This window comes from Ruditapes philippinarum, unplaced genomic scaffold (assembly GCF_026571515.1).
Source record: "Ruditapes philippinarum isolate M1 unplaced genomic scaffold, ASM2657151v2 ctg609_1_1_1_1, whole genome shotgun sequence".
In the NCBI taxonomy this organism is placed as follows: domain Eukaryota; kingdom Metazoa; phylum Mollusca; class Bivalvia; order Venerida; family Veneridae; genus Ruditapes; species Ruditapes philippinarum.
Window position 1 is genome coordinate 221,611 of NW_026853899.1, and position 16,902 is coordinate 238,512.

The 16,902-nt window shown below is 31.1% G+C and overlaps 1 protein-coding gene across 4 annotated transcripts in view; it reads right to left on the bottom strand.

The window, feature by feature from the left end:
• Positions 1–13,415, bottom strand: part of LOC132738298 (dual 3',5'-cyclic-AMP and -GMP phosphodiesterase 11-like) — a 37,497-nt gene extending 24,082 nt beyond the window's left edge. For 2 of the 4 annotated variants that reach the window (XM_060725767.1, XM_060725766.1), the window contains exon 1: positions 11,457–13,414. In XM_060725767.1, the coding sequence (XP_060581750.1) occupies positions 11,457–12,182 (726 nt within the window). In that variant the 5' untranslated portion in view covers positions 12,183–13,414. Of the gene's footprint in view, positions 1–11,456 lie in introns of all 4 variants that reach the window. The other 2 variants (XM_060725765.1, XM_060725768.1) reach the window with 2 other exon arrangements.
• Between the last annotated feature and the right edge of the window lie 3,487 nt (positions 13,416–16,902).

Genomic DNA, 16,902 nt, shown 5'->3' on the forward strand with positions numbered 1-16,902 from the left:
AATATACAAGATACAAGAAGAGCTGTGTAGAAAGTTGGTAATAACCTTGTACATATTTAACGTACCAAATTATTACGGTAGTCGGAATTATGTAACGGTTTATTGAAAATGAATTAACCATGTCTTATTAAGTTATTCTGTGTCTCTAAATGAGGTTAGTGCGTGTTATTTGAAACCGTGACTTAATCTAGGACCATGAACTGGTTATAATTGTGTATTAACGTCGCTAGTATTCTCCAATGAATACAAATTACCATAGTTTTATAGACGATGAATTAACTAATACAATTATTATTCATAATAATCTGCTGCATAAAGTTCAAATAATAGCCATTTAGTGATGTTACAAACCAATCCTTTGTGAATGACATAGCACTAAATGAGGTATATTTCAAACAATACACTGGTCACTGTATAGTTCTTTAAGTCTATTTCCATTTAATTGGTTCATTAAATACATGCTGTTTCAAAATACTTAATAGCAGAAATGGAAATTTACAACTGGCAGCTAATACAATAAATGTATATATTCAATAATTATTCGAAATGAAAAGGGAAATACTATAGATAAAGATTGTACATGTAATAAAACATTGACTACCAAGCGTTTAATACTGATGCAAATACGTGGAATAAATATTTCAAATATAATAATCGTACTTTTAGGGCATATCTTTACAACAATACATTTGCTTATAAAAAGTCAATTTTGACCTTTGAGCGTTTTAAGTTATATCAAATATACTGTTGGTTGCCCGACACTGTGTCTTATCTGGTATATTTTCACATATCATCTAATGGAGCCATTCATTTATGTGACATTCACATACTATATCGATCAACAATAGAAACATCAAATATTTATGATATCTAGATGTTCCGTTTATGACAGATAATCGGCATTAATTGAAATAGCCCACCCGGGAGAAATAATTTACATATAAAACACCTTGTATTTGCACAGAAAAACAATGGTGATGTAGAAATGATGGACAATATTCAATATCTGGTGAAAAGATGAAATATTCTATGAAAATATTCAAAGAATACAGTTTAGTCAACAACCATATTCTATTGAATTTTTATAATTAATTTTCTTCTATTTTGTCATTCAATTCTGATAAATTGTATTTCCAAACCCGATGCTGTATCATATTATGCGGGAAAACGAAAGATCAGGTGCTAATATAAAACATTATTAATATTTTCTTCTTTTTTTTGAAACACAAAAACATCTTTTTAACATTTAACCTGGTGGAATTTTAAGTTCAAACCAGCTTCACCAACATGTTTTATACTGGTTGCTAGTGATGTTAAGTTTTCTCCACATTATATAGTGATAAATAATAGATCATAACAATTTCAAGGGAGCTGAACATTTCTTTGTACAATTAATTCAGTAGGTAGGGGTTAAAGGGACTTTACTGATAGTTTAAGACATGACGAGACTGGGATCAATATATCTGTTAGAATTACCAGTGTACCATTTAATAAAGATGGCCCAATAACTTGTATGCTAAATTTCAGTTCATTCGCTCAATCCGTTTAATTTTGTTTTCTTTACTTTATCAGAATAATTATTCTAATTGTGTAAAATGATCTAGAAGTGAAACCCAACGTTAAAAGTTTCAACTAAATATGGCTCAGGATCGCATAAAGTAATTTTTAATTTTATCCTGAATATATTACTTTATATTCATTCATATTTTATCTTTGAGTGCCGCTGAGCCAGTAGAGTCCCATGCCGGAATTTCGACTTAATGTTCTCCTCATTCGAGCTTCTTTAAAATTATCAAGCAGAATTTGTATGTCCTAATGCAACGTTTGAAGTCAACATAATTACTAAAAACATCTCACTAAATCTCTTACAAAATTACATAGGCAGTTTAAAAAAAGATGAAATAAGCACGTTTAGTTAGTAAATTGAATGTAATATGTTCTCCTATATTCTGTATCAGAAGTCAAAAGACAGCATGATAGAGAATGTCACGAAAGAACAAGCTTTGAACATGATTATATGAAAGGCTTTTTCATATGGTTCTAAGTTAAATCACACCTTGTTTTCAAATTAATTAAAGAATGCTGCGTGTGGTATAAATCGTTTCATTGCATGACCTAAGATATAAAAAGAAATGAACGGAAGTAAGCCTGGCAAGGCAGATGGTATTTTAATCAGGAACAAACGTTTTGTTTTTTAAGAGTTATACATAAATGAAAGAAAATGCAAAAAATGAAGGAAAGATACATAAATGTAAGAACGCACCGACTATACAGTTATAATGCCTTTGATTCTAATGGCATGATATAATTTGTGTGAATTTTGAAATGTGCATAAATAAATGCACTGAAATAGAGCAAAATAATTCCAAACTGTTTGTATACATTCACGTGTACATCACGTTTGAATTTTTCTATTTGGAATTCGATCAATCTTGTAATGACATTTTGACATCAAAACATTATATGTAACATTATTTATTCTGGCTATATGACAGTATATAACATCTTTTTAACATTCCTAACACGAATTTAACTGTATCTCGCAGCAAGCCCTATTTACGCCAGCATAAATAATTCGTAGCCTTTAAAGCTTTTGTTTCGTCCTCAATACTCATTGCGCTATCCCAGACAACGGCATTCATACAATAAATATCATTTAAGTACAGATTAAATTTACGTGAACTTTTAACAAATGTGGGTGGCTAATAATATCTTTTTAAAACTCTTTTTGTAGTATGTGAAGAATACGGTGAGCATATAACTCGTGCCGATTAACCCCATTATTCTGCTTTTGAAGATTTATAAAAATTTGAACGCATTTCTTTAAATCTAACTACGTTCATTTGGTAAAGTGTTCATATGCCACATTGTCCGGTGGCAATGTAAGTGCATTTTGATATCAAAATGCTAAAAAAACAAATAGGCTGAAATTAAATCAATCTACAAGCAGTACACAATCGCATTCGCCCTTGACATACAAAACAAAACTTTTTGAAATAAATTAACTTTTGTCAAAGATTATAGACATTACGAAAATCATTGTTATCCTTTTGAAGTTCATCAATTTTACAACTGTAAGCTACCATAAATTTCCTTAATCAAAGGATACAGGAATTATTCATAGAACGTATGCAATTGGTATTTTGTTTATGAAATGGTTTTCCCTGAACAGAGTAAAATGATGTTATGATCTTATGAAAACATGTGCCTATACAGCATGTTGAGTGTGGTGTCATCTGTTCAGTCGATAACTTGCACTTTCCAATACCGTCCATGTACAGGCTCAATCAAACTGGGCCTGCAACATTTTCCATTTTGCCGTGTTGATTCTGTTTTTCTCTATTTTATATTCATTCATTCAGTTTGTTATTTAAATTCCTAGATTTGTGAACGGATATTTCAAGGGTAATCACAGTACGAAATTTAGACATGTATCACCCGCAAAGATTTTATCATAAAATCCGAACCTACATTTAGCATCATGTTGGTCATTAACAAACTTTTGCAATAATAAAATAGACAAAAAATGAACTTGAAATTGAAGTTTGTAACAACGATTTTGTTAGGGTAAAAATTGTATAATATTTTCATGTGCAAAAGGAGCAAGATCACCTCAGTGAAAAATGCCGCTTTGTCGGGAATCATATGTTTTAACGGTTTATAGTTTGAGAAATAAAAAAGGTATTTTGTAATATGATGAAATTAAATAATATTTCTCTGAACAAGAAAACACTAGCTCAAGTTTCCTAGCGCACTGGCGGAACAAGCAGACATAGGAGAAAAAATGAAAAACATAAGGTCAGAGACCGGACAATAGGGAAGTCTTAGAGTTAACTGATTGGAAACAATATGCGAATTTCTGACATCATTTTCTTATTGTTCAGACCAGACACATCGTAAGTGATTTAAATATTTGGGGGAAACGTATATCCTGTCTTCAGGAGGTGATCTGTTTCCATCTTGATATTGAATACACGAGTAATTTACCTTACGTGCCAGACTGGAAAAGTGCAATTATTCTTTACTTACTGGAAATGTTTCATGAACATCTTTTTATGACGCAGATCTGACCTTGCGATATACAACAAAGAGATAGCCTAGGTCTTATAAATAATAATTCGATGTTTTAAAAATTAGTTACAAGGAAGTTGGTGACTATATTTTATCAGCAATTTTAGATTGGCATAGACCATACATTATTTTAATCATATAAAAATAATATCATAGAACATAGCTTTTGCACATGCTCAATATTTCTCATTACAACATGCATGTAGTTTCATCCTTAAATCAAATGATAACATGATATTAACAATGATCTGATTTTGTTCCTGTTACAATAAATCATTAAGGTTCACAATGAAGTAAAGTCAAATGTAGGTCAACAGCTTCTGGGAACATATATTTATACTTCTTCAATGTAAACCGATAAAAGAGTCTGATAATTTTTGTTTTCTTGAACTTTATACGCTAAATACTCTTTAAGCAAATTTCACAACAAAACGTTCTTTGTTGAATACAGATGGTTGGTGGAGATAAACAAACATATAAACGATAGTTGGGAATTCTTTATATGTTATAGGTGAACGTATGTAACTGGGTGTAGCAAGAAAAATATATAAGAATTATAAAGACAAAAATTAAAATGAAAAAAGTACTCCATTTCACGACACAAGATGATATAAATTTAAATACCACACATGTTTATACAACTAGAGAAATAATATTTTTCAACAGCTAGAGTAAGTTTTTCTTTAGAAATTCATTTAATATTTTAACTTTTACCCAGATGGAACCACCACTGATTGGTCTTTGTCACCATTATATACCCAGGCTAGCCTGGACATCCGTGCAATCTGGTCAAGCTCTATACTGTTTGATGACTACCTAGATATCACCATAATTATTGAAGGACAACCAAAACATTGCAGCTGAACAAGTCAATTCAAGAAATGCAACGGGTTAAGGCTATCGTAAGATAGCGTTGAAATTCTAAATTTAACATTATCCATATTCATTGGATTTATGTAAAGCATGTTTTGCTAATGTTGTTTTCAGAAACTAATAGGTCCAAACGTCGCCAATTGAATATATACTGAAGAAAAAGGCTACTTGATTAAAAAACATTTTGACAATGTTAGGGAATTAACCCTTCTTCCGGACGGACCAAGTTCACATGTCTTCAATAATTAGTAATCGATTATTGACGAGACATTGATTAAACGGGGCATTACTATAAGGTCACGCAAAACAAATCAATTTCACAGCTTCGTTCAGGTGTCTATCTTCTGTGTTTGTATGGACAACAATATTATGACACTAAAGAATGCAGCCAATTAAAGCCCTGATCAATGAATCTAATTTGGAGAGGTATTCTACGGAAACGATCTAAGTGAAACATGTTTTCATTATTTGCACAAATAAGGCCAATTATTTATATTTCCTGACAGGGTAACTAGGGCAGAGACAATCCAAATGATGATGACGTCAATAACAAGACAGCAGTACCATTTGAAGATCAATCAAATGAACAGCTTTTTATGGATGGTAATGTTGTAGTGTTCAATTACTGAATAAAGAGAAGTTTTGGTGAAATGTTCCTGGAAGGAATTAAGATTTCCATATGAAAGTATGGTCCGCTATTCAACGAAAGAAAGAAAGAAAGATACAAACAAACAAACACAATTTCGCCTGATTCATTATAACAAGAACATTTTATAAACATGAAAAACACAACCATAAATTAATAACCAAACTGTATAAGTACATTTTATGTAACAAGGTTTCATTTTAGTTTATAATGATCCTGTAATCCTTCTAATATATATACTAACGAGATCTTTTTTCACCAAATAATGCTTAAGGCTTAAATGTAAAACATATAGCTTATGAAAAACATTGATTGTATTATTATTTCGTTAATGAGTGTCTGCCAAATCGCGTTTATACATTCAAGCGATTGATTCGAATCAACAAACCATTGATATTACCAGATTATTAGGAAGGCTGTCCAAGTCTCCATCTGCGTTCAAAATCGCCTTAAGCGTTTCAAGTCTCGCGTGATATTTCATTGACGTCATGATACAATTATCTGATAGATTAGATCACAAGAATTTCAAATCTCTAAATAATTAAAATCACAACCGTTACCATGACGCGCAGATAATTCGAATTTAATGAAAATAGTGTGTAATGATTGCTCGCATTGTTTCTTCCCTATAAATGAGGAGCCAATTAATCTAAATTACCTTTTAAAAACAGTCTCGGATGTTTATCTCTTACGTAATGTTATCATAAATGATCATATTTTTTGTGCAATTTTGAAGAAAAAGGGTAAAAAATTACGTATGTGATTTATAAGTGTTATTTTTATTACTACTTTTTATCATTATTTTATTTTAATATTTTTGTTTATATTGTGTCCGTGCGCGGACGCGTGTGTGTCTTCTTTTGTTTGTTTTTGTGTATTTTTTAAATATTAAAGTCTTAAACAATCTGTTTTAAAATGTTGTTATCGTTTTATGCAATACTCGTATATGAAAAAAAGATATTTAAAAAATAAACAGAGTTTAGACCCTCCCTTCGTTTTAAAGCGCGCTGCTTACTCCCCTACCCCAATTTTGCCCCCCCCCCCGGCATCCCAAACGTGAATAAAGCCTTGTACCATGTAAATAAGTAATTGTTGTAATACGTTAAAACACCATGTGTAATACAGCTTTTTTTCATTTCTGCAATGGTAATCAAATCTTTAAGAGGTAAAGCTGTTTGTCATTTTATTGTACCACTGACATCATTTTACTTGAATTACAAGAGTGACAGTAATAAAAGAGGATTTGATGATATGAAATTTTGTTTACACCGGGCTACATGCTAATGTTTGATAAAAACGAATTAGTGGTCATGACATGTCCTTAACGTGTCTTTATGGAGATAAGCCGGCTCTGCTGAAAGAATTTGTCAATGAAATTTAAATAGGTTAAAATATCGATCTCTTAAGATCTTTGTGATAACAATCTGATGGTCTCAATACATCAGACAGTAATCTGAATGTCCAATAATGACGCATTGTTTATTTATCTTATTGCTGCTTACTATTCGTCAAATACATCTCCAGTAAAACATTTGTGAAAACAGACATGTATGTATTGTCAATTAAATGATTTTCATCGTAACATACTACGATTTAAATTTGTATTTTAATTGAACTGACATAAATTATAAGTTTAACGCATATAGTAAATTTGTCTTAAAATAACACGAAATAAATTTCAATTCCATTTTCGTTGGTTAACGGAACATATAAATTCACTTAAATAAATACACAAATCTTCCGCATACATGTGTTTATATTTTACGTAAATTATTGAAATATGTCAGCGACGAGATATACATCTTGTTATTTTATAAGTAAAGAGGTAACCTGACACGTTATCTATCATTATCTAGCTGGTTTAATAATGCCATTAAAATTTGACATACATCAACGCCTTGTCGCAATAACGTAATTATATATTTGTGACTTGGTATGTGGAAAAAAGTGTAAAGTTTTCATTGTGTGTAATATGCAATACACTATTTAGTAATGTATAGTTTTGAAAAAAGAAATAACACATTTACAAAAATGTTGAAAATGAATACATTTTTCGTAAGCGTATTTTTAAGGTATACGTACATTGTATATAATGAACGATCATTTATCACTACGCACTTAGTTTTGAAAATTCATGGTGTTTTTAAAGGAAAGTGTTGTAGTGTATAAATACATATACAACAAATAAGTAGCATAGTTTAAACTGTATCTGAGACAGAAATACTTTAAATTGAGAGAATAATTACATGCGTAATTTAAATTCTGCAGAAATAAATGTATGCTCGTTTTACATCTAATTTACAAACGTCAAACTTGTTGAAAATAGATGACCGGAGTTGTGACAATATAAAAACTGAACTATAATATAAACTTAAAGTGGAAAACTAAATGATGATGAATTTCATTTTATAATAAAGACAGTAATCGGTATGAAAAGCACGTTCTTAGAACAAATTATACATATGCCATACAGTTGGCAGGTGGAACCTAATAACGCTAAGAATACGTACGTACGTACGTACGTACATACATACATACATACATACAACCATTCATTCATTCATTCATTCATTCATTCATTTATGCATACATCAAAGTAGTAATTAAAGCGAAATATTCACGAATTCATGTACTTTATATTCGTTACATTTATTAAACCTTAAAACTAATAATTTAATTTATGATCCTATCTAACTGTTGAATAGAATCAATGAAAACTAGGCACACTATTTGAAGAGTACTTAACGTTTTTATTATCAAGATATCATTTTCATTTCGTCTAAAACCATAGACGTATGAATGAAAAGTAACAAACTACAGGCACGCAGGTTGAAGTAAAACAGAACTTATTACCGGATGAGCTTAGTTAAACATCATTCCTTTTTATAGCCAGTATCATTAACATGTTTGTAAACATCATCAAAATTGTATAAAAAAGGGTCGTTAGCCAACACGTGCATAGCTTTATAATTAAATTATGCAATAGAAATTATATAATGCTTATATTATATCTCTCTATGTGTTCTTTTGTGGGAAAGGCATTAGTTGTAAGAATATTTGAAAACTTTGTAAAATCGATGATGGTTTTACATGTATTAACAATTTTAACAATTTACAGTTTCTTTCATCTGTCTGGACAGATTATATGTTTAGGTTCCAATGTAAATTGACACACAAAATAACATTTATTCGATTTTGAATCTTTTCATAGTTCTTTTTTAAATTTAACTGCTGAAGCTTTTGTGGTAAAAAATATCCTGGCTTCAAACTGATATTGATTTTGTAAACATAAGTCAAATAATATCACGACATAAGTTAATTTGCGATTTGCAGAATTAAAAATTAAAAAAATCAATATGATTAAAATATTCAGAATATATTGATATTATTTAACTAAACATGCTCAGGAAAATATTGTATTACTTAAAATACGGTGATGCCCTTAAACGCTATATGTTTAGATCAATACAACAACATTGCACACCAATCAACTAAATTAATATTAATTGCACGATGAAAGCGCGGTATTCTTGTTACAAAAAGCGATGATACAATTTCAGGTCGAAACACAGAGCGGAAACGTCAGCTTAACAAACGCGGTTTAATCTACAACATCAAAAGGTCATTTTACTTCATTGATTGTGAATTGTTATGAGTGGGAATCGATGTGAAATATGAATATTTATACAGAAGCTTGTTTTTGCTGCTACCCGCTTAAATATGCTGACATGCTTGATAAATAAAGTGTCGGTTTGAAGGACGCTATCGTCTACTATCTTGATATCATATCTGAAGAATGCGTTCTGTAAATAGTAAGGGTATATTAAGACAATGTAGGGGACATGGGCGAGTAATCCGTGTAAACATTGCTGGGGGTCTTTAAAGTGGTTCGTTTACGTAAGCGCGACCAACCAATCAAATCTGAGTACTATAATTAAAGAGTATGACTCTTCATTTTCTTTATATTGCAAAGAGGAAAACAAAACAGCAGCATTAAGAATAAACATGGCACGCGAACTAAAATAACGCGCACGCGCACAGTTATAGCAGTTATCTTAAATCACGTACAGCCAAAAATAGCACTAAGGGTGCTTTAAATTCATCAAATATGTGTGCAATACTTATTCAGCAAGACTTAGATAAATGAAGATAGTAAAATATAAACAATTTTTTAAACATTATAGGTCATTAACACACTCGTCCAGCATTGAAGGGAGGTTTACCGTTTTAAGTCATTGACTGTTCTTTTGATCTTAGCGTGGCAAAAGGAAGGCTAAAGTGAGCAAAAAACTATTCATCATAAGGAGATACATTTATCATATATACATGCTTAAGATATTTGAATACATCTGTCTCATATTTCATGTTTGAGATATAGCTTTGCGAAAAATGAAGTGAACATATATTTGTTACTTGATAATATTTAAAACACACACAGATATTAATCATTTTTAGTCGCTAAATAGTGAGTAAGATGTTAAATTTACAGTCTGTTACATTTCATTACAAAACCTTTTCTCAAACTACTGGTAAAGGATTTATTTTAAATTACCTTAAGCGGTTTTCTGTGCTTAAATCTATATGCTAACAGCGAGGGGTAAATATATTCAAATATCGTTCTTATACATGTACATATATATTTCACTTTTAGGGCACCGTTCGTACGTCATAAAATTAATCCTTAGCCTGTGTTATAAAATATCTACTCCAGATTAAATATCATAAAAATCCGGTGTGCGTGTAATTTAATCCGCATAATATCTGCCGCAAAACCATACAATATTGAATGTTTCTAGTTAAGGTGTGGTAGAATAAAAATGAAACATATGAATTTAATATATTCTGTAAATCATAAAACTCAATCTAATTAGAAAGGCCATATATAGATGATTAATAATAAAACATCATACTTTATCTCTATTTTTTTCCCTAACAGAATACTAGTATCAGGTGCGATTAAGCTACTTTCCGTCATGTATTTATGTATATGATAAAATATTGGGACGAAATGACATATTTTGAGCGAAATCTATGTCAAATTCGATAACAAAATAAAAAAAGAAATTAATTTTGAGGTCATCTGCTTTGATATAAGAAGGAAGTTTTATTTAACGCTGGTATCGTAAGAAACTTATCATAAATCATGTATTTTTAGTTAAAGCATTCAGCTTAAAATACACCAAAGTCTTTGCTTGATCTAGATTTTTATATTAATTTGTTTAGTTTGAGAACTAATGTTTACATGGATTAAGGGTCTATCTAGATAAACAGTATGAAAGAGACCAATATAAATCACCTAGGATCAGTCTCCTATTTACATTCACCCTATATCTAGAACGGAAATTGATGTAATATATCAATCTACTTTTATGGTGAAATCTTAAATTATCATTGGCAAAAAACTTAGGTAAAGACAGCTGTAATAGTACAAATATTGCCCAGTTATTACGCGGTGTAATTACTGACCTGTCTAATAAAATGGAAAATCTGTCTTCTCTTTTCTCGTAGGCATTTTAGAATAAAAGGAAGCCTTCTATAGAATTGCTAGTGTTAATAAGAAAATTGGAGCGGAAAATGTAATGAAATAGGCCAACATCACAATGCTATTTTCTGCTTCAAGGGAATTTGTATAATAAGCCTAAATAATTCGTTTAGATGTCAAATGTTGATAAATGGTGGTTTTAAAACACTTTTTACGTAAAAATCTATTTGTTTTATATCAGTCATGACATTTTTGTCTTTGTCTTATCAGAGTCGTTCAATTTTCCTTCATCGTTTTATTGTGTATGACTTGCATTTTTTGTCTAATGAAAATATAATACGTTTTTGTGAATGAGAAGTTCAAGTACTAAGATAATAAGCTCACCTTATATGCATCCGGGATATTGAGCACCTCTCCAGTCTTTGCTACGTTTCCTATAATACCCGTACCCCAGGGTACTCGAATTTCCTCTTTCACATTAGATATTTCCTCAAGGGAGGTCTGGCCATTCACATCAAATAATTTAGCAACTAGGTATTTTTCATTTGTACCCTTGCCCTGCACTAGGAACATGGAGCATCTGTCAGCGTTCAACAGTGTACAACAGTTGTTTAATATCTTGAAACACAGATTCGTTACATCCAAATCATTGCATATATCCATTACTAACTCATACATGAGTTCCTTTTCGTCGAGCTCTTTAAGTTCACTTCGTGATCTGCTCTGCAACCGTCCTTGGGAAGGAGACTGAGCCGTCGGCGACGGACTTAGGAACGTAGGGACACCATCAACACTGCTTATCATAGGATTAAGAATTCCTCCTTTTTCAAACTCTTGTGCCGATATTTTGCGAACAGGTGTATTAGCCCCGGAATTACTTTTGGAATTATTTTTTGACCCCGCCGACGAATTACCGTCGGACTGAAGTAGTCCGGCGGTGTGTTTGATTGCGTGAGATATAAGCCATCCATCCACCATACTCCTTTTCGCTTTTCGCGCAAAATAATCATGCACAAAATCCGGGTGCTCGTCTAGCCATTTCTCTGTTTTATCGTACTCCTCCCTTGTGTCCGGGGGGAGGGGGTCCCTATCATGAGCCCCCTCCGCCATTCCAACATTTGTCCCTTTACTTTGGGATCTTTTAAAAAGAAGCCTCGGTGGATACGGTCTACGCGGCCTTCCGCGGTGCTGTGTAGGCTCCAGTTTGACGAACTACAACTAGTAAACCGTATTTCTATAGATAGTATATTTGAATAGGCAATTAACCGAAACGAAGCAAACAAAATCGATTTTAAATAGCTGTAAACTCAATATAGTACATTAGAATAAATCCCATACCTATAAATATGTTATGGACAATTATTTAAACCTGAAGGTTGTTAGTAATGTATTAAAACAATGTAAGCATTTTATACAGGTTTAAAACGTGATATATAACTTGTTATACGCTATAACATTACATGCACTTCCGTGATAAATACTACGATATTCGGAATAGTTTCAAATTTCTGTTTTGATGTAGATAATAAATCAGGTAAACTCCAGAATAGAATAACCGTGACGTGATTGATCTATCTTATTAAACACACATTATTTTTTATATAGTGAATGAACACTGGTAAGTTTTATCACGAGCGTGTTGAACTAAGTTATGAATACAAAACTACACTGTTTAAACATAATGCAAAATAGAGTATATTTATATATACCTGTGTTATTTTTCAGTGTGTGTCAAACAAAGGTTTTTACGAGTAATATCCTAGAAAAATCAATGAGCTCACACTGTGTTTCATTAACGTTTTTTTATTCGCCACAAAACTGATAAAACAAGATAACTTTGTGGTCTGTTAAATCCTCGTACATTTTACATTTACACACTGGCTAGGAACAATTCATTTATCAAATGAACAATTTATTTTCGCTGCATACAAACGCAGCGCATGAGTAAAAACGATTGCAAGATATAACGTTAATTTGTAATTTCCCCAAGTTAACACTCTAAACAGTTTGGATATTGTTACGAATGTTTTAGATCCTCTCGCTGCAGCTTTATAAACATCAATACATATAACCGTGAAGAATTCCTTCCTTTATCTCTATGAAATCTTTAATAACTCCCCTTCTAATACATCCCCTCTATCACTCTCACTCTCTCTGTAAGAGAATGTTATAGTGTAGCGATTGGAAAAAAAATCTCCAGGTCTAACCTTTTATACAGATAGAACACAGACGCGCATTCAGAACCGCTTGTCGATGAATGATAAATTAAAGATGAAAAATTAGTTTTATGCACAATCACCTTAATGCCTTAAGCATTTCGTTACGTCCTATCTGTTCCGAGATGTTTCATAGATACAATACATCTATTTATGCAGGCCTTTCTTTAAACTTTTCAACAATCAGATTGGATCTTAACATTTCATTATTGATACCTCTATATTGTGTTTGATGTTCAAATCCCCTTGTAAAACTGACATAGCTGTAGCACTAAGCAATAACACCCCTGAACCACTTCACAAATAAGTGTAATTGACGCACGAGATCCTTTACTATAAATTATGTACACTATAAATGCTTGTAAAATGCGGTAATAAAATTTAATTACAAGCAACCAGTATAATCAGATAGCTTTGATATTGTATAGCATTTATTTCATTTGACCTGTTTGACAATTTTTATTATTCAATCTGCATTTTTTGTTTAAACAGAACTCTTAATCTTCTAAATTTGTTTATTTTATGTTTCTTTTTTATAGCACTACACTACCGAGAATAAAAAGGACAGCAAGTTTCCATATCTTTGCATGTTTTCACGTTTGTTTTTTCGTTTGTTTGTTGTTTTTGTTGTTGTTGTCGTCTGTTTTTTGTGAAATATGCACTTGCTTTGCAAAACAGAAAAAAAAAGACTGGAAACTATCAGATATTGATATTTTAAACCAACATATTTAATCAAATATCAACGAAAATGTACTTTTTATACAGTTAGTCTTTTAATATTTATACCTATATGTTATTAAAACAGATTATTTGTGTCTTTACGACATATAATACTAATGTAAATATATATCAATATACTATAATATAAGTCAGCAATAATAAAGTAGAATAATGATAAAAAAGTATTGACGTCACTTGAAGTAACACGCTTTAATGTTATTAGTTTGTATACGACTTAAGAATTTCTATTATGTTATTCGTTGTAATGTTGTAAAACCGTCATCATATTTTCTAGAACTGCATTTATTCAAGTACCTGAGTGGAAAAACTGCATTTAGACAGTAAATCAAAATAAATAAATATACTCTTCTTTAGAAAAAGCAAGCATTTGTTTTATAATGCTGCAATGATGGTAGTTTATTAGATAGACAGAGTAACACCGGAAGTGAAATAATTTGTCATTGAATTAGGGAAACGTGGTATTTCGACTGACATACAAAATACTAAATCACTTCTTCTATACTAATGGAAGCAAATGATGAATTGAAATTGAAGCATTGGCAAATAAGAACTATTTCAAAACTGTTAAAATACACCAAAATAAAAGCTTTTGAAAAAATGATAGTATATCATTTTTAAGAAACTTAATGGGTCTTTAAATGTAAGAAGTGAATACTTAATTAAATGTTATGGTTTTGTACACATACGATAACTCTATTAATAAAAAAAGCTGTTGTATACAAATCATGCGTTTGTATCAAATGTATTACATTGTACATGAATCATGAGTCATTAATTGTCATACAATTCATTGATGTCACTGATGTCATACTGGTGTCATATTTTCTCACGCGATGTAATTGTAGTGAAACAGTTATTGTTATAAAAAACACGCAGTATGAATGCAACGGTCATATCCGTTAAAAAAATTACAGTAAAGCTGAGACATTTAATGTGAATTTGGTCTTCATTTCTTGAAATAATGATTATAAATAGTGCAAGTACGTGTACATTCGTATTGGAAACGCCACTACATTAATTGACAGTCGAGCTTTACGTCACGCGCATCACAGTTGACAGCAGTTGACTAAACATACTACATAAAAGTGAAAGTAATTTCATTTTTGATTTATTAACAACTTTCCTAATCTAAGTCATATCCCTAGCACTTATACGTTTTATTTATATTTTACGGAGTGCCTCCTGGAATGCATCAAGATTGAAATGAGATCCCATGAAATCATATACATTTTAATTTCTGTAGATGAGGAGTGATGAACAAAAGATTGTTATAAGAAATTCATTTTATTGGCACAAACAATGTATAGTAATTAGTTAACAGATCAAGAACGAACGAAAAAGCGAATGATTTACATGTAATATCACTGCTTGCCGACATTGCATTTAATATAAAATAATAATTATGTTCATCAGAGCCGGTTTTAATTTTTCTTTATTATTAAATAAATGGGAAAAAGAAAGAAGATAAATAAAATACTTTGATTTAAGCGAGCACAAGAAAAATAACAAATGTATATTAACGCAAACAGAATATACATAATAAAATTATATAGATATTTTACCCTGCTAGAATTTCGATCTATTTAGGAACTGTCAGTTTTTACTGATATTGACAATATAAAGTGGGGCCAAGCTGAGCTTAAGTTAGTGTTGGTCTGACTCGTTACAAGTGGTATATGAATGTAAATATTGCCGCTAAATAGTTATTAATTATCTTTGACTTATTTTAGAAACACACCCCAAAAATTCTTTCAGACTGTAATCTTTTAAAATCTGATAATGAACATCCTGGTTTGTCTATTTCACAATACTCGTTTGTTGTTAACTCATGTATAATAATGATAACTTAGCTTGGCATGAAAATTATAGATCTGGGATTCGTTATCCTTGTTCGCATATGTCTAAATTCCTTTGACTTGATTAAATCACTGTGTACTAGATGATTTAAGGTTACATTTGGTGTTAACATGCCAATTTTCGTGTCATTGTTCTAACTGACACAGGAAAGAGGCTATGACTTTCTGATCATGAAATGTATGTATATTTTACTGTATGAAAATAAAGTATCTATAAAATGGAGAAAAACGGAATCCTAAAGAATACCCTAAACCGGAAAATTGAACATGTTCCAGACCCGGTTTTATTGACACTGTTCATGGACGGTAATGGTAACTGCAAGTTGCCGTTCAAGATCCCTAGCATCGGCTTAAACTCTATTCAATATTTAAACATATGATGGTGAAAGTTTGTATTTAAAAATACCAATAGACGTGTTCAAACGGCGGTAATCATGGAATCTTCATTATTCGGTTTGTTCACTTTAAAAAATAGACTTGTCAAACCTTGATTTCAGCAGAAGTGTGATAACAGTGTTGTTAATATGATACAAATAGAGTTACATGGCAATGCATAACTGTTATATAAGTATTTAGTTATAATGATGATGCAATAGCCACAATAAACCAATACATGTACTTCTGAATAAACTTTTGATGAATTCAATAAAGCTTTTTTCACAAGTACCTGCTATGTTATAAAATGGATAGGATAATGAGCTGTACTGAGTTAGTTTGATTATATTTCATTGCACCAAAACAAATCTACATATAAATATATGGCAAGTGGTTTGGGCTACAAGTTTTAACAACATCAGCAACAGCCCTTCCCAAGCTGTATTGATTTGATAAAAGTAGAATTTAAAATGTGTATAATATGGTTAGCGGACACTATAATAACCATTTATAAAGGCATACAATTTCTTAAGAGCGGGCAACACTGACTGCATAAAAATGAAAGATTCACTAGTTCACTTATCCAAATAAATGTTCAATCCAACATAGGTTATCATATTTTAAGACATCGCACGTTATACT